This window comes from Aricia agestis, chromosome 6 (assembly GCF_905147365.1).
Source record: "Aricia agestis chromosome 6, ilAriAges1.1, whole genome shotgun sequence".
In the NCBI taxonomy this organism is placed as follows: domain Eukaryota; kingdom Metazoa; phylum Arthropoda; class Insecta; order Lepidoptera; family Lycaenidae; genus Aricia; species Aricia agestis.
The window spans coordinates 13,351,130-13,376,072 of NC_056411.1; the positions used below are offsets into that span (position 1 = coordinate 13,351,130).

The window sequence follows — 24,943 nt, forward strand, 5'->3', positions numbered from 1 at the left end:
TTTATATTGACAATCGAATCAGAATTCAGAACACATAATCTCCACTGTGAGTAACCTTCCTGGTGTATTTAGAAACATTTTAATTTTGTATAAGATTTATTAAAAATGGTAAAGTCTTAGTTTGTAAAACCTCTTAGATAAAATAATATTAAATAGGTACTTTAGTTGTTTTTTGTGATAAATATAATATATTCTGATCTATTGAAACAATGATCACAACATTTCTGCATTTTTTCTCAATTGGGTTAAGAATTATTTGGAACCATAGTATTGTAAATAAGATCAAACATTTAAACATGTTTTATCAGATATATCCAATCATGAAATACTCAAACCAGATATGTTAATACCGCGCGCGTTGTGAAGCTTCAAATACGGCCCAATTGGGCCGTCTGTTGTTTAGTCTGCATCGAGCGCAGTCACGAATGTGCCGCGTCTTGTCTTACCTAAATAAATTGAAAATGACGTCGTGCGTGTATCGAAAATGTACCAATTATGACTCGAAAGTAAACAAAACACATGGAATCTCTTACCACATGTCTTGATTGCAATAAATACCTCGATTATTTACATTTTCAATTAATTTTTCGAACAATCTGGAAAAAATCGAATTTTCGTCATAGCTCAGGCGAAGAAAGAGACAGCGATACGATTCGACGTTTAAAAATAGAACTGTCTCTTTTACGTAAATGGTTTTTCCATAAAACTATAATGCTATAGACCAACAAAGAGTGCGAGAGAGAAGAAAATCCTTTATGGAATTATAACAAGATGAAAAGAGAGTCTAATGAAAATTGTAACCACTTTTATTTGACAGGTCGTCAAAAGTCGTCAGTCGTTTTTATGCCCTTTCGGTATTTCCAATATATTCTTCAATTTGTTTGTTATTTTTAATAAATATTATTATATTTAAAAATAGTGACCTTTGCTGTAAGTGTTTGCAGTGTAAATCATAAGAATAATCCTGAAAAATATACATTTCACAGGTAATTAATCTTCATGTCCTAATAGCTACGATGTGTTTATTTTTGCTATATTCTGTCTTTAGTTCTCTATTTCAAATAAAATATTGTGAATCCTCCCTTTTACTTTCATATTTTCCGTAACTAAAGGTACTATTGTTCTTATATTACACACATTTTGAAGAAAAATTTTTCATCAAAATTTTTTACATACTTATACGCTAGTGCTTGAATCAAATTTATCGATACGCTTATCGATATTTTACAATAACATAAAACTAAAATAAAAATCATTTACCTTTATATTCATCACCTTAAGCCCGGCCGCACATTATCCGAAATTTCTGATCAGAAAAATTTGGACACCACCACCGCACTCTGTTCATACATTTTGTTGTAGAGTCTACAACAAAATGTATGAACAGAGTGCGGTGGTAGAAATTCTTTTAGTATGATGGGTCTACAATGTAGACCCATCATACTAAAAGAATTTCTAACGTGTCAAAATGTATGAGCGGGGCGGAGGGTCCGAATTTTTGTGATCAGAAATTCGGATAATGTGCGGCCGGACTAAAAAGGACATATTATCTTATTTTAACTAATATAGCTAATATAATAGCTAATATAATATAGCTACTATAATATAGAGTGACTCTAAAACTAGAGGGATCTTTATATTTATATATCATAATCATTTGTTTTACAGATTCTCTCAAGATCTAATAAGAGGAAAATGGCTGAAATTAATTGGGCGTGTTGGTCGGAATCCCAAGAAAAATTCAACAATGTGTAGCAAACATTTCATTGAAAATTTTTAAAGAAAAGGTAGAATAAATACTATTTTGGTTAAAGGAGCTATCCCAACTTTATTTGTACCAGTAAGTTTGACATACTGCCGCACTTGTTACTGAAGCAATTATTAAAAATAAGCAAATAAAAGCAATTATTGCTTTTTAGTTCATTTAAGATTATACTTAAATGAACTAAAAAGTATTAAATAGGTAATCCTTATTCTGTACTCAATCTTCATAATTTTGAAGTCGGTACCAGTCCTAAGTATATAAGTTGCAGTTATACCTATTCTGTCAGAGAACTGGCGATTAAGTTAGCTGGTACCGATTGCAAAATAATGAAGATTGAGAACAGAATTAATACTGAGTACAGAATAAGAATTATTTAATACTTTTTAGTTCATTAATGTATAATATTACAATTGTCATTACCTTGGAAGTCGGTTTTAATTTTTTGTTTAAAAATAATACTTTTACTCTTTTTAGCTGTCCTTAAGGTTTTCTATACTTACAGTTGGTGTTTTAATAAATCAAAATCAAAATTGCTTTATTTCTGAACACATCTAAAATAAAATATATTTTCAGAATACATGGTGCCTACCACCGGTTCGGGAACTAAGCCGACGAGAAGAACCGGCGTAAGAAACTCGCACGGAGGCCCCGTTTTTACCAAAAAAAGTGAGAAAAAAAATAATCTTTTAAAATAAAATTTACAATGCTGTAACTAAAAATTATACAATGTAAACATAGATAGATACATAATAATTGTAAGTCATGTAGAAGTAGTCTTGCAAGCAGTCATTCAGCATTCTACTCCCAAAATGTGCCATCGTTTATGAAATCATTTTGGCTTTGGCACAAAACGTTCTTTGACTACTTTTTTAAATTTATTAATCGAAAGATTTTGAACGTTTTCTGGGACCATATGTTCCTATTTGAATATCAAGGAGTCACCTCGATTTCTCATGGTTTCCATCACCAGACCACCACTTTTGTGAACATGATACCTACTCGGAACAATACAATGTACAACAAAAGAAAAAATTTGAAAATCGGTTCATAAACGGCGGAGTAATCGTTGAACATACATAAAAAATATATCCACAGCCGCACGTTTGGAAGTCAGTTAAAAATAATTGTAATAAAAAATATTATGATATTTTATGATATGTATTTAATTTAAGAATAAAATTTATTATACTATGTGTGTTGTTTACTTTCAACGTTTAATTTCAATGTAAGGGCTGATTTACCAGATAGATTTTACCTTAGTAATAAATAAGTAACTTTATAATGTGCTATGTGTATATTATTTACCACTATAAGAACCTCATGTCATAACATATCCGACGATTGAAAAATCATTCCAAAAGAAAATGTGTATCTACTTTTCAATCGTCACCTTTTTTTGCCAATTAAAATTTATGATACCTAATTTGAAATACAAATCTGTCAAAGTTGCATATTATTTATTTCTTATATAGAAACTCAGGTAAAATAACTCGAACGGACTATACTATCGATAGCAAAATACTATACTATCGATAATAAAATATACATCACTAGCACACGCACACATTGACAGATCGAAAATGGTCACGCATTTTCGGGTTGTCAGGTGGTCTATACGACAGTATATATTAAGTCTATGGGTTTTTCGTATCTTTTGTTTCACTCATCTGTCAAATTTGTCAATGTCTGCAATTTTGAATTTGAAAATTGTTCGGAAGAGATTTAAGCCGGAAAATAGTATGGACGTAACATATCTGTATAAGTACAATATCATTGGATATATCCAAATGTTGTAAATATAAACTCACATGACATTTCTACTTGTTCACATAATATACTGTAAAGGTGTTTAATGTTTTTATATGTATATGACTAATACTAATTACAATAAAAATATTAGATGAATAATTTATTTTTAATTAAATTTCCCTCAGGAAGCTTGCCCACAATAGATTTTCAATTGTAATGCAGCAGCCTCAGTCTGCGATACCCACAATGCACGATGGAGGTGCTACCTTAGAACTTGAAACCAATATTTTATTTACTTATTTTATTTCAGGACATCCAGTTACCCTTTATAATCAGACAAAATATAACCCAATTAGATAATTCTTTATAACAATACAAAATAAAATATATTTAATTTCTACTTGCTTTCTTTATTAACATCTCTTTTTTCAATAAATCTTAGCTGTTTCTTCTTCATCCTTTTAAGTTTCGTAGAGTTTGTTATAACTTGAACAATTTCTGATTTTTTCTTATTTTCTTCGGCTCTTTTAATATTTACCCGACGTCTTTCTTTTTGTGTTAAATGTTTTTCATTAATCTGTTCAACAAGCTGTTTGGATAGTGCTTTAGTTCTGTTAAGTTCTTGTCTCAGTTCTGTTTTTTTTTTAAAGTCTGGTCTAATACCCTTCGTTTTTACAATTGATGAGAATCTAAAAAAAAATATAGCATTATGTGAAGGCACTGCTGTTTATGAGTAGGTAAATGGACTGTTCATAAAAGAGGAAAATCTTATACAACAGCATCTTGAACCTACAATAGTTTATTAATCTATTTCTTCTTGTTATAATGTTTTATCTACTTGTTTGGGTTCACAATATTTGTACAAAGATACTAGAAGTAGAGCATTAATAAACAGGATTTTATTTACAAAAACAATGATTGGTAAAGGTTCGCAAACCTACTTCTCCTAAATGGGGGGTGGAAGTGGCATGAGGAGGTTTCACTCACCCAAAACATCCTTCCTCAACCCATGTGAGCACCAATAAATTGAGGTAGGTTTATGAACCTTAGCCCAATTGATTTTCGTACCTATAGTATCAATGTAAGCTATTAAAACTTACCTGTCTTTCTTTGTTTTCCAAAATTTGCCCGATTTCGGCATGCCTCGAATAGAGTTTGTTTTTATTTTCTTATCTTTAGATGTACTTTCAGTGGCAAGGACTTTTGACTCATTATTTTGGTTTTTGATCTTTTGCAAAATAGAAAGAACTTGCTGGTTGCTGTTGCTTGTTTCTGCCATCTTATTAAGCACAATATGACACAATAATTACTTATTAGTTATTACTAATACAAAAAACGCAATGCAATACTAATAATATAACCTCAAAAATATATTTCAGGAGTTTTGACTTTTAGCTTGACGGTGGACCACAGACAGATGACAGATTACCACAGAATACTTATACCCATAAACCTATATTAAGTCTATGCTTATACCATAGAGTTTTTTTTTTAATTCGTCCACGTCGGGACAAGCAAAGGGAGCGTTGCCCATACAGCCATTGCTATGTTTTATACCATAGAGTTTATTGTTAAAAATGAACGTGGCGTGGCGAACATTGCGAAAAAAAAAGGAACTAACGCTGTCATCATTGAGGTACTATAGACTGGAGAGAGCCATAAATAGGTGTATGAAGCGTCAAAAGCGTGTAATAATATGTCCTACTTACTAGGACATAACAAAGGAGTCCGTCTGCATATTTCATGTAATAAAAGTGTTAATAAAGGTTTTTAGTGAACATTTAATGCTAGATATTGTTGAGTTTTATGGTTCCGCTAAATAATAAACCATAAAAATGCCCAAAGAATGCCTCAAACACGTGGATTTAACATTAAATACGTATGTTTTGAACAACGTTTTTTGGGCTTTTCAATCGGTATTTTTGTAAGCTAAAAACATAATTTATAAGTTTATTAATCCCTTATTCGTGCTATATAAGGCATCAGTGCTAAAAATATCACATCAATTAATAATCTGTCTTTAAAAATTGCATAGATTTTTATGTCGGCTGTACACTCTCGCCGAGACACAGCGAGGCGGCCCGAGTGCGAGAGTGTAAATGGGTGCGCTCGCCTCGTCTCGCCTGTCTCGGACCCTCTCGGTCCGGTGTCGGTATTTTGCGCCCGAGACAAAGGGTCTCGCGAGGAAAGCGAGCGCATTACTGTACACTCTCGCGTTTTTTCACTACTAGTCGCGCCGCTAGACAGTGCAGAACAGAAAAATAACAATAATAAACGTCATTATCAGTCATTATCTGTTAGAAATAAAATTAAATATGATTATAGATCTTTGGATTACATTGATATCTTTCGATGCATAGAGAAAAATAATGGTCCATCTTCTCTGAGTTCATAACTGCAATTGAACTAAGCGAGAATGTACATGATCGCACTCGGGCAAGGGGCTCTCGCACGAGACTCTCGCCCGAGAGCTCTCGGCGAGAGTGTACAGCCGACATTACGTGTGTTTACGGATTCTCATCACTTGAACTGTAGTTAATTGATATCATGAACTATTTGACTTTCTTTCCTGTATCATGGTGTGCTTCGAAATAATCGACAAATAGAAATTTTCAAAATAAACGCACACAAATAAGCACAAAATGCCACGCGATGACGGGCTTAGACTACATCTATACTATACTTTATCTATGAACGCTGCCTATGATCAATCATCATCATACAAAAACGCACACAAAAACGCCAGTTTTGAGTTTTGACAGTTCTCCTCACAGAATCTACTCGTATATATGTCGCAGCCGACTGGTTTAAAAAGCCGTTCAATCAAACAGCTAGCCCTTTGACTGAACAACGCCATTCAATCACACGTCTAGCTTTTATATTGAATATTTTAGTCGCTCAAAACGTTCAACATTATAGCTGATTCAAAAGCCGCCGTCTAATTGAAGTAGTTCAGCGCGCACCGCTGCGGCGCTAGGTGCATTTTATTTACAATATGGCGTCAACTAGCAGGTGTTTGTTGGTGTTTGTGGTTGTTTTTCGGAAAGAAAGTAGTTTACAAACAAACAAAAGGGGGGCGCAGCCCCCCGCCAAAATAAAAACAAACACAATCCAGAAAGTCAAAAAGTAGGTTAGGTTAAAACTGTGACTGTGCTGCGGCAGCAGCCGGCGACCGCCACAAAACACGCCTCAGATTTTTTTATTTTTACTTATTGTAAATTAAACTTTTGGTCACCCCTTAAACTTAATCCGAGAATAATCTTTCAATAAAATACAAAAAGTTTTCCTATTCTCCCAAATTACATATGAAGCAATAGCTTCATATGTAATTTGGGAGAATAGGAAAACTTTCAATGGCAAATTAACTAGGGCGACCAATAGGTCGCCCTAGTTAATTTGCCATTAAACCAGTTGGCTAAGCGTCGTCTAGCTGCAGTGTTGAACGTTGTAGTCAACAAGTCGGCTAAACGACGTATAGCCGTGTGATTGAATGGCGTTGTTCAGTCAAAGGGCTAGCTGTTTGATTGAACGGCTATTTAAACCAGTCGGCTGCGACATATATAATAAAGTACTCTGTGCCTACGCCTAGCGGGTTCTTCTCATAGAGATAAATAAACATATAGTCCGTCAAGAAAGTGAAGAAATTAAAAAGTGGCAACATCGTAGTGTCATGTCCCTTTTAATTGTTTCCAGCTCCCAATAAATTAAAAAAATATATATATATATTTCTCATAAAAATCAATATAAGAAAAAAGGGACATGACACTACGATGTTGCCACTTATTAATTTCTTCACTTTCTTGACGGACTATACCTATGGTTCTCCTTTACCAGCAGGCAACAGCGCCCCGCCCACATCATAAAGCCTTGTCGCACTTTAAGCCCGGCCGCACATTGTCCGAATTCTGATCAGAAACAGTTGAATTTCGCCGGACCGCCACCCCGCACACTATCCGAAATATCCTTCCGGCGAGTTCGAGCTCACTCGGCTCAGTACAAAATGTAAGAGACAGCGCGGACGTTCAACTGTTTCGTATCAGAAATTTCGGACAATGTGCGGCCGGGCTATGTCAGTCTGAGCCTCAGACGGGCTATGGTAAGCTTACCCCTCACACTCTGAGGGATAAGCTAACCATAGTCCATACAGTTCAGACTTCCGAAGGATCACGTTTCACGACTGCTCGTCCAAAATTATCAATTTATGATCGATTAGTAATATCCACATTATTATATACACAGTACACAATGTTATCCCCTATACCAGGGGTCACCAAATGGCGGACCGCGATCCGCATCCGGACCGCCGCGCCGCGCCGACCCATTGTGTGCGGACAAAGCATTTTCGAAGATGAACTTCCTTTAAAAATATATTTCGGTCTCGTCCTACTGATAAACATCTCCTGGATTTAATATCAATAGCTAGCAGAAGAGAGATTTTCACTTTTCTAATTCATATAATATTATGTAAATAATTTTGTACTTTCCTTTTTTTTGTACTTAAAACCTTTGTACTTTCCAATTACCTTTGTTTAATATTTTTTTTACCTATATAAAATGTGCGGACCGCGGTCATTTCATTTCCTGAAATGGACCCCGAGCGAAACTTAATTGGTGACCCCTGCCGTATACTAGGTAATTATATTATTGATCATCATCATACCAAAAGTCTTACATGTTTAAAACCCTGAACCGATTTGGACAAAAATTTGAAAGATCCTGGAAAATGTACGGTTCCCGTGATTTAATCTTATGCCGATGTTACTATTTAGTATTTTGGTATGCATCTATTTTGAGGCAGGAAAGGACATAGAATATTTTTTGTGGTGGAAAAAACTACGGTTTCCGCAGGATAATCGAATTGAAACAAGAGGTCATGATAAAATTTCAAAGTTTACATCAATTAGGCTACCCATAGGTCATAGCCCATAGCACACTGGTAGGTTATACTTTCTACCCACATAATTATAGTAAACTAGATGTCCCGCGCGGCTTCGCCCGCTTAAATTAGGAATTTTACAGAAACCGTACATTTTCCCATAAAAAAAATGTATACTTACTCCCTTCACGTGGTCTACTCTATATATGTGCCAAATATTGCTATAAAAATTGCTCCAGTAGTTCGTGAGATAAACCCTTCCTGATATTTCCCCCGATTATCCCACATTTTCCTGAGTTTCTCCGGTCGTATTAGTCTTAGCATGATAATATGTATATAGCCTACTATAGCCTTAATCGCCTCGATAAATGAGCTATCTAACACTGAAATAAGTTTTTTAAATCAGACCTGGGGCCTGGGGGTGGCATATGCTTTCCGTTCTTAAAACAACGCCGAAACTACCAAACTTGTATTTATAAAGAATCAGGAGTTCTCTCAGCACCTTTCGAACCACGGTATACCAGGTATACCTCTGTACAAAATCGTACTTGTTGGTAGCATATGCTTAGAATACTTCTCACGAAACTACATTTTTTCTTTTGGTATATAGTATATACCAAAAGAAAAATTTTGAAAATCGGTTAACAAACGGCGGAGTAATCGTTGAACATAAAAAAACGAACATAACACCTCCTCCATTCTGAAAGTCGGTTACAATTGTAGCCTATGTGTTATTCTGATGTTTAAGCTATATTATTGTAAAGTTTCATTAAAATCCATTCAGTAGTTTTTGCGTGAAAGAGTAACAAACATCCATACATCCACACATCCATACATCCAAACAAAATTTCGCCATTATAATATTAGTAGGATCGTGCATGCTTCTTTCTAATAAAACTTAGTGTACACAATAAAACAGAAATTTTTTGTTAATACTTTATTAAAATAAATGAATTTATTATTAAATACATACTTTGTAAGTGAAATATGATCAAATGAAAGGAAAACTTTATGAAGCATTAGACAAATTAAATGCACAAGCCATTATTAAAAGCTAATTTGTGTTACAACTATAAGATATTAAATTTCATAAATTTGTGTTTTATCCCTTGAGACTTGACATTCCAGCTCTCATAATTTCATCTACTAGTAGAAGGTTGCTGGCAATGACAGAACAAGAATTAAGTATTTGTTTCTTGACAATGTAGTTATCAAATATACCTAAATCAGCTGGTTTAATTGCTTCTCCAGTGCTCAAGTCTAGACCAATCGGATCAGGGCTCAAACGAGCCTCCTCTTGAAGTTTAACAATAGTGTCTTGGGCATCATAACCTGAGTTGACTGCAAGAGTTTTTGGTATCACAAGCAAAGCTTCAGCATAAGCTTGAATACCTAAACGAGCTTTGCCCTTGACTGTATCTTTGAATTTCAAAAGCTCCATGTTGGCTTTGATATCAAAAGCTCCAGCACCTGGTACCACACATTTATCTTCAATAGCATTATTGATGGCTCTGAGACCATCTCGCACCGCATCCTTAATCTGAAGGAGTGTGTGCTTGTTTGGTCCTTTTATAAGAATAGTTACTGACAAAGGATTCTTGCACTCCTCTACAAATGTATACTTTTCTTCTCCAAGTATATGCTCATAGACAAGACCAGCATAACCAAGACAATCTTCTGTGATATTTTCAACGGAGTTCATGGCGGTTCCACCGCAAGCGAGTGACAGCCGCTCCATGTTACGCCTCTTGGCTCTACGCAGAGCGATTATGCCTTCCTTAGCAAGTGCATCAAGGGAAAGAGGATCAATTCCCTTTTGGTTGATAACAACAAATGATTTGTCTGTACCTTCACAGACTTTCTTCTTTAAAGCAATAATCTGTAAACAAATATAATAATTGAAAAATATAGTAAAGGTAGGTTCTTACTAAGTTAGTAACACTCAACATGTTTATGACATACCTTCTTTACCCTTTGGTCAATAAATTCTCTCTCAGCAGCAATAAGCTTTTCTCTATCTTCTGCTGATTTATAGAAGAAGCCAGAATTAACCTCAGTTTTTTCATATTCTAGGGAGACATTGCACGTAAGAATGTATGCATTCTCAACACGTTTTGGCATGTCTGGGTGACGTGCACCATGGTCCAAAACCAAACCTAAAAAGTAAAAACAAATATTAGCAACTTATAGATAGGTTAACGAGTTCAAAATATGAATTTACGATTTCTTTTTATTTAATTTTAGGGAAAATATTTTAAACTGTTAAACAAAATGACCTCTTATCAATGTTGTTTCTGTGGCTGTTTTGTGTTGCATTTCCATGAGTTCCACCATGTGTAAGTCAACTGGTTTGTTGGGTGTACGAATGGCGAGGACAGCATCTACACAGGCATCAGTTAGCAAGTTGGCCAAACTAGCATGTACCTGAAAGAAATTCATCAATAATTCAAGTAAAGTTTGTTACTACAATAAACATATAAAATACATAAAAATATAACTTTTGGTAAAAAATTTAACAAAATTTACATTTAATTAACCCGTTGATCGTGGAAAAACGAGACACAATAGAATTTCTATTGTGTCTCAGTCACCAGTGACCGTATGGGGCTTGATGAATTAAATTGTTGAAATTATAAGAGATTTAAAGATTTACTACAAAGTAGATCCTTTAAAAAAAGTCAAAGCTGGTACTAACCTTAGTCTTGAGAGAGGTTCTTGCAACGTCAACTAAACTTTCTCTTTTAATTTCTATAGGTATTTTCATAGAATCAAGAATCTCCAGAGCTTTATTGCGAGCAACATCAAACCCTTCAGTGATGATCCTAGGGTGCAATCCTGTAAAATATTATGTTAATATGGTAAAATAGAAATAGATATGGAGAATCTTGCTAAATGTTATTCTCATTCAATATTTACATGACAATAATAATATAATATACCTTCACTAATATAAATATCAGCTTGTTTGAGTAATTCTCCTATAAGAAGAACAGTGGACGTCGTCCCGTCGCCGGTGGCGTCGTCTTGGGCGGTGGACGCGCGGGCAATGAGAGAAGCAGTGGGATGTTGTATTTGCATTTCATGCAGTAGTACATTACCGTCTTTAGTTATTTTTATGTCACCGGCGCCAGATACCAGCCTAAAATACATAAAACATGGTTTGAAACAAAAAATTACTGATATTTTATAACCGGTGCATTACTATGGTCGAGAACACATGTGACTCAAATCACATTATTTTCCAAAGACTATTTATGAAATCAATAATCGCTATATAGAATATGTTTCTTAGACTTTAAAAAAGCTTGAAATATTATAAATACGCTAAAACTAGGTAATATATTTAGGAAATCTTACATTTTCATGGTTCCTTTAGGACCGAGGTTAGTTCTCATAACATCCTGAATTCCTTTAGCGGCGGAAATGTTAACAGCTAAAGCTTGCGCTGCCCTAGCGAATTCAGCTTTAGGATTTAATAGACTTATTGAAGCCATATTTTTACTTTATAAACACAGCAAATGAAAATTATCTTTGTTCTATTAATTTTACAATTCGCAGGAAAAAATGGTTTTTGAATTTTGAAGGTTGACTGCATCTGTCAAAAAATATTTTTTTTTGTTGGCTTTTGGCTATGGACTTATGGAGTGTAGACTGTAGATGGAGCCTGGAGGAGAACTATCTCTGTATGAAAACATAAAGCGCTTATTCCACTTATCCTAGCTAGGACGTCCTAGCTAGGATCCAAAAAAATTTAGTCAACTGGAATAACATTTAGCTAGGATCCTAGCTAGATTAGGATCCTAGCTAGGATCCTAGCTTTCTAAATGTTATTCCACTTGAATAAATTTTTTAGGATCCTAGCTAGGACTTCCTAGCTAGGATAAGTGGAATAAGCGCTAGTGTCCGCTGAAATGCGTTTAATTAGGGTGGCGTTATAGTAGCAACCATAGACTTAATATATATGGTAGCAACTATAGCAGCTTTTATTTCAGATATTTTAGGTTATATTTTAATATACTTCAATTTATATTTTGTCAGCTATTTTAGGATATATTTTAATATACTTCAATTTATATTTTGTCACCAACGGCTACATTCATTCCATACCCTTTCCTGCAGCTAGCGCCACTCTTGGTGGATTTTTCAACTGTTATAATTACTGCGTACAGCTGGACACTTTTTCAAATATCCCCCATATAAAGGTGGCCATACACGGGACAATTATCGTAACGATTTATCTCCTCGATGTTAAAATCGAACGACAAATTGTACGTGTGTAGCAATATCGCAAACGATTTTACGTTCAAAAGATCGATTGGACGATTTTCTTGACGATCGACCGAAACGACAAATTGTCTCGTGTATGGGCACCTTAAGATAGTTCTCCTTCATCTACTTTTCATTGAGCCAACCTATGACCACAATAGACATAAGACTATGAGAAGACCAATTTTTTGTTACTTTGACAGAACTGGAGCCAAAGAAAACGTCTGGCCTAAATCACCGAGTCGTCACAACTGATTTAGTTACTAAATTAGGACAAGTGGAATAAGAAGCTTCTAATTAGTCTTCTTTTTAGGATTCTAATTAGAATTTCTAAATTTAGTCAAATGGAATAACAACTTAAAATGGTTTTTTACTTTACTGAAACTTTCGGCGGAGTTTTGGAGGGAACACAAAAAATCACGTTTCTGAAAGTTGCAGCATTTGCCTATGCATTTTGCAAAACACGATACAACGATATAACAACGAATATATAATGGTTAATATTCTACATATACATTATTTACACATTGAACACCCAGTAAACAAAATTTTAGGAAATAGGGACCGTGCAGAAACTATAGAGGGCGTCGTAATTCGACAGTAACTTGTGAGTGACTTTGGCTTCGCATTCTCTTGGCTAGTTTATAAGTGTTTTTTATGTTTTCGACTATAAAATGATTTAATACTTATACACTCCCAAGTTGCCACATACGGCCGCGAGAACAACAACAGATTTATAAGAATCCGCAATCGAAGGATTAAAGTAAAAGACTAGATGACGCCCGCAACTCTGTTGCGCCAAAAATCATTTATCGCGCGAGAACCGTACATTTTCCCGGAATAAAAACTATCCTATGTCCTTTCCCGGGGCTCAAAGTAAATCCATACCAAATTAGCTAATCTAGTTATCTAAGAAAATATCTGAAAAAGTAATTAGTAGCATCCTTCAGCATAGAAAGTAAAAACTTGATAAATATTGCAATAAAATAATGAAGATGCAAATATACTTATAATAATTACTGAAAATGCTTGTGGATTAATAAAATAAAAACAAGTTCACTAAAATAAATGCTTTTATTTTATCAATCTTCTGTGATTCGCTCTATACCATCTTTACAACTTTTGTCTGTAACTATTTTTAACTAATGTACTTATACCTACCTCATCAGCATAAACTTATAATATACTGTCGCTCATCAGTGCAAACATAGTATACATATAATTGGTATATAAGTATTCTTTAAATAACACACAAAGACTGCACTATTAATCTTTTTCCTACTTGAAGAATCATCCTTTTGAGAACCAACACTTTGACAAGATGGTTCAATAAAAAACGATCACTGACTTTTATAAGTGGACTTGGCATATTGGTCTCTACCAAATCAAAATACTGTGGCCGGTCCGCCATTTTATGTTCATGTTCTCCGAGGTACATAAACTGTCAAAGTGTTGTATTATAGGGATGTCGAAATTGAAAGAAAATATCGATATATCGATACATCGATATTTGAAAAAATATCAATATCGGTCTCGATATATCGCGAAAAAAATAGGCACTTGAAATGTTCACAAAATACTCAGTTGTGTACATACTTTAATAATAATAATAATTGATGGTAAAATTAAAATAAACTGTAAACACTTCGTGCGCGAGTACAACTAGTATTTGTCCGATTTTTTGGTAATTTTTGCCCGATATCAATAATGGCAACTTAAATAATAATTAATAAACTTAAAATAAATTAAATAGTTTTATTAAAATTAAGGAGGCTCCTAAAAACATATTTGCCTATTTTGTCTCTATGTACTATAGTACATAGGGACAAAATAGGCAAAAATGATATTTTTTATATAATATAAAAAAAATATATTTTTGATATCAATTTAATATATAATATAACAGGACGCTCACTTATAACATGTTAGTTTATCGATGTCCTCGACAAATATCAACCGAGTGTCCCATCACTATAGACCGCCATGTTTAGTTCTTGGCAATATGGCGCCGGCCACACTTTTTTGTAGTTATGTCGTCTCCATCTGTTTCCTTATTCATTGAAAACGATGATGAAAAATATTGTAATGCCGCGGCCGCATATGCGTAGTGCTTCGCGCTAAAACCGATACTATTGAACGATCTGCGTGTATCGTCCAATAGTATCGTCTCATAGCACGAGCCACGAAGCTTCGGACCTGTGCTTCGGACCTTATTTTCCTGTTCTGAGCTTCGGACGATAGACGCAGGTGAGGCCGGGCCGTAAGAAGAATATTATGTGGCAACTGGCAAAGTACACCCCCGGTGTTCTTGCCATAAACTTATAATGCATAGACCAACAAAGAGTGCGAGAGAGAAGAAAATCCTTTATGGAATTATAACAAGATGAAAAGAGAGATGCAGTCTAATGAAAATTGTAACAACTTTTATTTGACAGGTCGTCAAAAGTCGTCAATCGTTTTTATGCCCTTTCGGTATTTGCAATTTATTATTTAAATCGTATGTTATTTTCAACAAATACTTTTATATATAACAATAATAACTTGTGCTGTGAGTGATTGCAGTGTAAGTCATAGGAATAATCCTGAAAAATATACATTTCACCCGTAATTAATCTTCATGTCCTAATTGCTACGATGTGTTTATTTTTGCTCTATTCTGTCTTTAGCTCTCTATTTCAAATAAAATATTGTGAATCCTCCCTTTTACTTTCATATTTTGCGTAACTAAAGTTACTATTGTTCTTATATTACACACATTTTGAAGAAAAAATTTTTCATTAAAATTTTTTACATATACGCTAGTGCTTGAATCAAATTTATCGATATGCTTATCGATATTTTACAATAACATAAAACTAAAATAAAAATCATTTACCTTTATATTTATCACCTTAAAAAGGACATATTATCTTATTTTAACGATTATTTTTAAGTAATAATTATCTTTAGACATACCTAGTATAAAATCAAGGTTTCACAGATCAGTCACTTGAATCTAATACTCATTGAATGCAGCTTTCAATAATATAATAGACAGTAATTCTCTGACAGAATAGGTAAATAGGTATAAGTGCAACTTATATTATACTTAATAGGACTGGTACCGACTTCAAAATTATGAAGATTGAGAACAGAAATACCCTAGATAAAGTATTAACGTATAGATGTAGTCTTAGCCCGTCATCGCGTGGCCATTTTGTGCTTATTTTCATACAAGTAGTGTGCGTTTATTTTCTTGAATATTTCTATTTGTCGATTATTTCGAAGCACATTGTGATACAGGAGAGAAAGTCAATAAGTTCATGATATCGATTAACTATAGTTCAAGTGATGAGAATCCGTAAACACACGTAAAAAGCTATGCAATTTTTATTGCCAAATTATTAATTGATGTGATATTTTTAGCACTAATGCCTTATATAGCACGAATAAGGGATTAATAAACTTATAAATTATCTTTTTAGCTTATAAAAATACCTATTGAAAAGCCCAAAAAACGTTGTTCAAAACTTACGTATTTAATGTTAAATCCACGTGTTTGAGGCATTCTTTGACCATTATTATGGTTTATTATTTAGCGGAACCACAAAACTCAACAATATCTAGCATTAAATTTTCACTAAAAACCTTTATTAACACTTTTATTACATGAAATATGCAGACCGACTCCTTTGTTATGTCCTAGTAAGTGGGACATAACATTACACGCTTTTGACGCTTATACACCGATATAAGGCTCTCTCCAATATATAGTACCTCAATGAGAAAAACTGAATACAGAATAAGGATTATTTAATACTTTTTAGTTCATTTAAGTATAATATTACTATTGTCTTTACCATCAAATCGGTTCACAAACGGCGGATTAATCGTTGAACATACATAAAAAATATGATATCCACAGCCGAACGTCTAACCTCCTCCTTAAAGTCGGTTAAAAATGATTGTAATAAAAAGTATTAGGGAGTGCCTCCGCTGCCGGCGCCGGTTGCCAAAATGGCTGCCGGCGCCGTTTTCCGAACTCTGAAGTTTGCCGAAGTCACGCGATGTTTGCCGAATAGGCTGCCGGCGCTTATTCGGCAAACATCGCTTGTCAAACAGAATAATGATCAAAAACATCAGAATTGAGCTAAATGACTACGAAAAGTACAAATAATAAGGTCATAATAATTGTAAGGATGCATAATTATTTGAATCCTTCGATCGGGGATTCTCGGAAATGCTATTGTATTCTATTGTTGTCGTAATCACCGGTGCTCGTATGGGGCTTGAATCTTGGATGTGTTAATGGTGGTGATGATGAAGATGCTGATAAATGTGATCTGTATAGTAGCATTTAAAGACAATATCTTTGCTTCTTTAAACAACGCTGAAACTCTCTAACATGTATAAGGAATCTGAAGTTCTGTTCAGTACCTTCGGAAGTATACCACGGAGTTTATAACTGTAGCTGTGGTGCAAAATCTTACTTTTTGGTAGCTGAAAAAAGATAGCTAAGGTAAAGCTAAGCTAAGAAAATGCATCACAAAAAACTAAAATATCCACAGCCGAACAAATAGGTACCAAACCTTCACCTTTAAAAGTCGAATATATAAATTGAGATTATAATTATAATTTCTTTTTCAAATTTGTGTATCGGCACTGGAACCTAGCGCTTTACGCATTATCACCAGCTCCCATTTTGAGTGCCAGCGCCGGCAGTCGTTGTTTTATATCTCGGCTGCCGGCAGTATACTTACCGTAGTTCCCAATACTGATATTTTTGGGAGCCAGCGCCGGCAGCGGAGGCACTCCCAAAAGTATTATGATATTTTATAATATGTATTTCATTTAAGAATAAAATATAATATTCTATGTGTTGTTTACTTTCAACGTTTACTTTCAATGCAGCAATGTAAGGGCTGATTTACCAGATAGATTTTACCTGAGTTATTAATAAGTAACTTTATAATGTGTTATGTGTATATTATTTACCCCTATAAGAACCTCATGTCATAAGTCATAACATATCCGACGAATGACGATTGAAAAATCATTCCAAACGAAAATGTGTATCTACTTTTCAATCGTCACCTTTTTTGCCAATTAAAATTTATGATACCTAATTTGAAATACAAAATCTGTCAAAGTTGCATATTATTTATTTCTTATAGAAACTCAGGTAAAATAACTCGAACGGACTAAACTATCGATAGCAAAATACTATACTATCGATTGTAAAAAAGTACATCACTAGCACACGCACACATTGACAGATTAAATATGATCACGCATTTTCGGGTTGTCAGGTGGTCTATACGACAGTAAATTATAAGTTTATGGTTCTTGCCAATGAATAAGGAAACAGACTTATAAAAGTCAATGGTCTTGCCAAAAGCAAAAAAAAAAATTATCAATGACAGTGACAATTGACAGTTGACGTGAGTGTCAAGTGTCAATTTACATCGAAATGGCACTTATTTTCTCGATGTACGGTACGAAAATAAATATTCTATTTTAGAACTTTTGTATCTTGCTTGAATGTGCTAGAAAATTCGTTTTAATATATAAAGTGCAGCTGGCATTAATTTAATCGAAGTTCTACGATTATGGTCACAATGAAGCCATCAGAAGAAGCTGAATCTTGTAAGAACCAGGGCAATGAATGTTTTAAGTCTAACAATTTCGAGGAAGCCGTATCACTTTACAGCAAAGCTGTTAATTTATCCGATAAAGGAACACGTGAGAGAGCCACCTATTTGAAGAACCGTGCTGCTGCTTACCTGAAATTGAATAAATTCAACGAGACCATTGCCGATTGCGATGAAGCTCTTGAAGTTATTCCTGAAGACCCAAAAGCATTATATCGTCGCGCTCAAGCATTGGAAAGTGTAAAGAAATTTGAAGAGGCATATAGGGATGCGCAATCTATATTCAAAGTTGACCCAACGAATAAAGCAATACAGCCTATGCTATCTCGTCTTCACACCATAGTCCAAGAAAGAGCTAAGCACAATGCTCAAACTAGCAGTAAAGTTGAGCAAATGCTTAAGTTGGCGTTTAATGTTTCGGAACAAACTGAAAAAAGAGAGAAAGCCATCACTAACTTGCTTGTTTTGGGTAAAGAAAACTCAGGTGCTGACATAATGTTAAAAAGTGGTATTGTTCATAAAATTCAACAATTATTAAAGGTGGAAAAGAATTCTGAAATATATGTTAATGCTGTGAGAGTGATTGCTCAGTTGTGTAAAAGAAATGTTGATAGAACCCAGCAAGTAATAAAAATTGTTGGAATACCTTGGTTTTTGGAAATAATTGACAGTGATAATGAAGAGCAAGTTAATGTGGCTCAATATTGCTTACAAATTGTTTTAAACAGTTTCTCTGGCATGGATAATAAAAAAGAATCAAAACCAGATCCAGCTCTAACCAATCAGTATAAAGGTGAAATAGATACACTTCTTACCTGTTTAACCTACTCTATTACTAATAGGGTTATAACTGGTCTTTCGAGAGATGCAATTATAGAGTTAATTATGAGAAACTGCCATTATAGCACTCTTAATTGGGCTGACAAGTTTGTTGAAATAAGAGGTGTACAAAGATTACTCGAAGTTTGTAGTGAGCTAGAGGAATATAAATATGAATCTGCAATGAATATAACTCCTTCATCCAGGACTATTGCAGCAGCTTGCTTGGCTAGAATATATGAAAATATGTTTTATGATGAGGCGAGGGAACGTTTTAATCATTCAGTTGATGACTATATTAAGGACAAACTTCTATCACCTGACTTAGAGTCCAAAGTAAGAGTGACAGTAGCCATTACTTCATTGCTACGTGGGCCACTAGATGTTGGTAATTATGTTATTTCCAAAGAAGGTATTATGGAAATGATATTGGTCATGGCACAGACTGAAGATTCTCTGCAACAAAAAGTTGCCTGTGAGTGTTTAATAGCTGCTGCATCAAAGAAAGATAAAGCTAGAGCTATTATTAATAAAGGAGTAGACATACTTAAAAAACTGTACACCAGTAAAGATGACGCAGTAAGGGTTCGAGCTTTAGTAGGATTATGTAAAATTGGAAGCTTTGGTGGTGATGATGCGTCAATTCGTCCTTTTGCTGATGGATCTACTAAAAAATTGGCAGAGGCTTGTAGAAAGTTTTTGGTCAATCCAGCCAAGGATAAAGACATGAGAAAATGGGCTGCTGAGGGTCTATCATATTTAACTTTAGACGCAGATGTCAAAGAAAAATTGGTCGACGACAAACCAGCCATACAGTCATTAATTGAATTGGCCAAAACTGGTGACCAGTCATGTCTCTATGGTGTAGTCACCACATTGGTGAATTTATGTAATGCCTATGAAAAACAAGAAGTGATGCCAGAAATGCTGGAGTTGGCAAAGTTTGCTAAACATCATATACCGGAACAACATGAATTGGATGACCCTGATTTTGTGAACAAGCGATTAACAATTCTTGGTAAAGCTGGTGTAACATCTGGTCTTGTAGCTCTGTCTAAAACTGAGAGTCACAATTCGAGAGAACTCATTGCCAGAGTATTCAATGCTCTCTGTAGTCTTCAAGAGCTCAGAGGTTTAGTTGTACAGCAAGGTGGAGCTAAAGTGTTGATTCCAATGGCATTAGAGGGAACAAACAATGGTAAAAAACAGGCTGCACAAGCTTTAGCCAGAATTGGGATTACAATAAACCCAGAGGTGGCTTTTCCTGGTCAAAGAAATTTAGAAGTTGTTAGACCCTTAGTGAGCTTACTTCATCCTGAATGCACAGCTTTGGAAAATTTCGAAGCGCTTATGGCACTTTGCAATTTAGCTGGAATGAATGAAACAACACGAAACAGAATACTCAAAGAAGGAGGATTATCCAAAATTGAACACTATTTGTACGAAGATCATTTGATGTTGCAAAGGGCTGCTGTACAATGTATTTGTAATTTAGTACAATCTGAAGATGTCATTAAAATATATGAAAGTGAGAGTGACAGATGTAAATATTTATATATGTTATGCCAAGAAGAAGATATGGAAAGTATTATAGCTGCAACTGGAGCCTTATGTATATTAACATCAGTGAGTAAGAAATGTTGTAGAAAATTGTTTGACCTCCAGTCTTGGTTGGAGTCGCTGAGATGTTTACTCGCTAATCCTAATAAAGAGGTGCAGTACAGAGGAACTTATATGCTCTATAATATTCTCAAAGATGATAAAGATTCTGCAGCAAAAATATTTGAGACTGATGTAATGGAGATATTGATGGCACTGACAAAGTTGGAGGAAGTAGAAAATAAGACTAAGGAATTTGCAAAAAAATGCTTAAGTGTAGCAGAAGAACTAGGTGTAATTAGAAAACCTGATGAAAATTTCTCCTTGGAAGCTATAAGACAGGAACACAATGATGTTGAAGAAAATGAATGAGGAGTAAATCCTTCTTAAATGTATTAACCAATCATTAAAATGTTTAAGTATTATAATTTATATGACACATAATATCAACGGTAAAATGAAAAAAGTTACCAAGCGACACTAGAGGTCAAAATGAGTTTTTCAAATATTTGGAATCAGCCTACAAATAATGAAGGTTTTATTATTCGTACAAATCAGCAAATTTTTCTCTATTGATTAGTCCAAGCGGCCCCCTTGTCCTACAATATATTGAAAAATCTTTTATTGAACAATTTATTTGACAATAAGATTTTTAAAGTAAAAATAAATCTTTAAACGGCTCTGTTGTAAAAATAGCAATATGGCACTTATTAACTTTTTTCATTCCACCATTGATTAGTTTATTGAGGTAAATTATTAAAAAATTGTAAATTGTGTGTGTTTAGGCTCTGAGGAGTATTTTGTTTTTTACATACTTGGTAATAAAGATAGACCCCCTTACTAATAAACGTTGTATAAGCTTGAATAGTTATACAGTGTTTTGTTCATGTCACACAAGTGACATTTTTAATTGGGTTGAAGAAGACAAATACTGTATAACTATTCAAAGCTTATACAGCGTTTATTAGTAAGGGGAAAAGTAAATAAGCATTCAAGGTATTTTGTCTATGTCTGGCATGTGGCTTTTCCAATAAGCCTGACTAAGACCGCACTAAGACCACTTTGTTGCATGGTTATTGTTCGTGTAAACATTTTTATTACTAGGGGCAATGTGTATTGTGTAGTTTGTAAAACTATGTTTCAATAAAAGAAAATTGTGCCTAAATTAATTATAATTATGATTAATTTATTAATTTAATTATATAATTATGTATTTGTTGTTATTTGCTTTTTGTGTGACAAATTTTAATTTAAAATTTAAATTAATATTTATATTTTATTTAAGTAAATAAGATGTACTTACCTAAGTTAATGAACTAGGTACATTAATTGTTATATTTATTCACAATAGTGCCTAGGTAAACATTTTATACAAATCTAATTTTAAGTTTAATAATAAAATCGATTTTTGTCTCATTTTTTTATTACTTGCCATCAAAACTCTTTTAATTAAATATTAAACGATAAGATGTTGCCTACAACTTTGTTGTACGAAAACTCGTTTATTGCATAGGAATTAGGAATAGGAACCCAATTTTTCTAGGATAAGAAATATTGTATGTCCTTTCCCAGGGTTCACAGCTTACACTACTTATCTAAATTGGTTTATCTGTATTAAATGAAGGGGATACAGAAAGATAGACAGAAGATTTTTTGCACAGAATATATAACACATTTTTTGCATTTTAACCGACTTCAAAAAAAGGAGGTTATTAATTCGACCCTTTTGTTTGTTTCTGCCCAGTTTTCGTTTATATAAGTACTTAATAATATTAGTATGCGTGCTGAAATGCAGGTATACTGTATACCGTATAATACATATGTACAGGGCCGCTTTTAGCAGTTTTGGGTGTTTTCCTTCACTCACTTCAGCGCCCCTTCATAATATCTCCATACCAAAGTTCAGTAGAATCGGTTCAGCGATTTGGGCGTGACAAGGTATCAGACAGACACAAGGTAGCATATTTTATAGTACCTATTAATACTAGTTTATAGTCTAATTATAAATAAACAGCCATCTCCACATACAGTCTCTACTTTGCATAGTATTTTAATCTATATACAGCCACACTCAGAGTGGAAACTGGAACATTAAAACACCTGCACAAATTTAGCACCCCATCGAAGGATTTTTGAAATCAAAATGACCTTAATCGATAGGTCTACGTTAGGTCTGTATAGGTCCACCAAAATTTTCGTTAGGTCCCCTATAGTTTTTTAATAAAATTTTTTAAATTTTGCAAAAAAATTTGGTATCTTAGCACCTCTTCTAAACCGAAACTGGCCATTTAGCCGAAATTTTTTCGTTTTCGCTTCGTTAAAGAATCGCCGACCAAAATGTATGGAATCGACATAAGACGAGTCGAACGTCAACGTCATATTAACGAACGCATATGTCAATTCCATACATTTTCATCGGTGATTCTATAACGAAGCGAAAACGAAAAGATTTTGGCTCACCCCCAATTTTTTATATTTTTGCATTCTTTAACGTTAGGTCTGTATAGGTCCACAATAAAATGTTCGACAAGGCTTTAATCACCACAGATTACTAGTTTAAATTTGTAGATTAATCACAGAATTTGCTTTAATTGAATGTGTCAATGTCAGTCAATGTGCGCTGCTGGTGAAGGAGAACTGTCAATTATGGGGTTTTTGTATGATGACAGCGTTAGTTTCTGTGTGGCTTTTTTCACCACATTCATCTAAAACCTTGTCGAGCTCTAAACCGAAACTGATTAATTTTTATATTTTTGCATTCTTTATTGTTAAGTCTGTATAGGTCCACAACACTGACCTCCATTATATAAGTAGGTACGCTGGAGTCTGGACTAATGATACTGTTATCTGTGGTTTCTACAACCAATATATTTTTACGTGGGAGAGCCATGCCTCGGCACGAATGGGCCGGCTCGACCGGAGAAATACCACGTTCTCACAGAAAACCGGCGTGAAACAGCGCTTACGCTGTGTTTCGCCGAGTGAGTGAGTTTACCGGAGGTCCAATCCCCTACCCTGTTCCCTTCCCTACCCTCCCCTATTCCCTTCCCTTCCCATCCCTACCCTCCCCTATTACCCTATTCCCTCTTAAAAAGCTGGCAACGCACCTGCAGCTCTTCTGATGCTGCGAGTGTCCATGGGCGACGGAAGTTGCTTTCCATCAGGTAACCTGTTTGCTCGTTTGCCCCCTTATTTCATAAAAAAAAAACCAATAGCGATTGAGCGGCCATTTGCAAGTTACGTCAGATTTAGTTCTCTTCCCGAATATTGGGGGAGCTGATTCCGCTTCAAATAGGCACCTGCACAAATTTAGCACCCCATCGAAGGATTTTTGAAATCGAAATGACCTTAATCGATAGGTCTACGTGAGGTCTGTATAGGTCCACCATAATTTTCGTTAGGTCCCCTATAGTTTCTTAATAAATAATTTTTTAAATTTTTCAAAAAAAAAATTGTATCTTAGCACCTCATCTAAACCGAAACTGATAATTTTTTATATTTTTGCATTCTTTATCGTTAGGTCTGTATAGGTCCACAATAATTTTTGTTAGGTCCCCTATAGTTTTTTAATAAATAATTTTTCAAATTTTGCAAAAAAAAATAATTGCATCTTAGCATCTCATCTAAACCGAAACTGATTAATTTTTATATTTTTGCATTCCTTATCGTTAGGTCTGTATAGGTCCACAATAATTTTTGTTAGGTCACCTATAGTTTTCTAATAAATAATTTTTTAAATTTTGCAAAAAAAAATTGCATCTTAGCATCTCATCTAAACCTAAACTGATTATTTTTTATATTTTTGCATTCTATATCGTTAGGTCTGTATAGGTCCACAATAATTTTTGTTAGGTCGCCTATAGTTTTTTAATAAAAATTTTTTTAAATTTGCAAAAAAAAAATGGTATCTTTGCACCTCATCTAAACCGAAACTGATGATTTTTTATATTTTTGCATTATTTATCGTTAGATCTGTATAGGTCCACAATAATTTTTGTTAGGTCCCTTATAGTTTTTTAATAAAATTTTTTTTAAATTTTGCAAAAAAAAAATAGCATCTTAGCATCTCATCTAAACCGAAACTGATTAATTTTTATATTTTTTTCCATTCTTTATCGTTAGGTCTGTATAGGTCCACAGTAATTTTTGTTAGCTCGCCTATAGTTTTTTAATAAATAATTTTTTAACTTTGAAAAAAAAAACAAATTAACAGAATAATATAGTGCCAAGAAAAAAAAC

At 34.1% G+C, this 24,943-nt stretch overlaps 3 protein-coding genes across 3 annotated transcripts; 1 reads left to right on the plus strand and 2 right to left on the minus strand.

The window, feature by feature from the left end:
• Positions 1 to 3,900: 3,900 nt before the first annotated feature.
• Positions 3,901 to 4,912, minus strand: LOC121727840 (coiled-coil domain-containing protein 86). The gene is made up of 2 exons (XM_042115866.1): positions 4,615 to 4,912; positions 3,901 to 4,203 (listed from the first exon to the last, which is right to left on the minus strand). Exons 1-2 carry the CDS (start codon positions 4,791 to 4,793, stop codon positions 3,912 to 3,914), a joined length of 471 nt encoding a protein of 156 aa, XP_041971800.1. The 5' UTR covers positions 4,794 to 4,912; the 3' UTR covers positions 3,901 to 3,911.
• Positions 4,913 to 9,347: 4,435 nt separating this feature from the next.
• On the minus strand, positions 9,348 to 23,573 carry LOC121727630 (T-complex protein 1 subunit zeta). Its single transcript, XM_042115563.1, has 8 exons — positions 23,568 to 23,573; positions 12,554 to 12,559; positions 11,748 to 11,891; positions 11,330 to 11,529; positions 11,086 to 11,225; positions 10,667 to 10,814; positions 10,353 to 10,546; positions 9,348 to 10,269 (listed from the first exon to the last, which is right to left on the minus strand). The coding sequence occupies exons 3-8, from the start codon at positions 11,882 to 11,884 to the stop codon at positions 9,493 to 9,495; spliced, it is 1,596 nt and encodes a 531-aa protein (XP_041971497.1). The 5' UTR covers positions 11,885 to 11,891; positions 12,554 to 12,559; positions 23,568 to 23,573; the 3' UTR covers positions 9,348 to 9,492.
• On the plus strand, positions 18,118 to 21,089 carry LOC121727629 (protein unc-45 homolog B). Its single transcript, XM_042115562.1, has one exon. It carries the CDS (start codon positions 18,245 to 18,247, stop codon positions 21,074 to 21,076), a length of 2,832 nt encoding a protein of 943 aa, XP_041971496.1. The 5' UTR covers positions 18,118 to 18,244; the 3' UTR covers positions 21,077 to 21,089.
• Positions 23,574 to 24,943: the final 1,370 nt, after the last annotated feature.

Excerpts from the sequence above, each read along its gene's own strand:
- LOC121727629 (XM_042115562.1), top strand. The coding sequence starts at position 18,245 with ATGGTCACAATGAAGCCATCAGAAGAAGCTGAATCTTGTAAGAACCAG.
- LOC121727630 (XM_042115563.1), bottom strand. The coding sequence starts at position 11,884 with ATGGCTTCAATAAGTCTATTAAATCCTAAAGCTGAATTCGCTAGGGCA. Across the intron at positions 11,226-11,329 it reads TGATATTTATATTAGTGAAG|GATTGCACCCTAGGATCATC; the intron begins GTATATTATATT and ends AATATTTTACAG. Across the intron at positions 10,547-10,666 it reads AGAAACAACATTGATAAGAG|GTTTGGTTTTGGACCATGGT; the intron begins GTCATTTTGTTT and ends TTTACTTTTTAG.
- LOC121727840 (XM_042115866.1), bottom strand. The coding sequence starts at position 4,793 with ATGGCAGAAACAAGCAACAGCAACCAGCAAGTTCTTTCTATTTTGCAA. Across the intron at positions 4,204-4,614 it reads TGGAAAACAAAGAAAGACAG|ATTCTCATCAATTGTAAAAA; the intron begins GTAAGTTTTAAT and ends ATTTTTTTTTAG.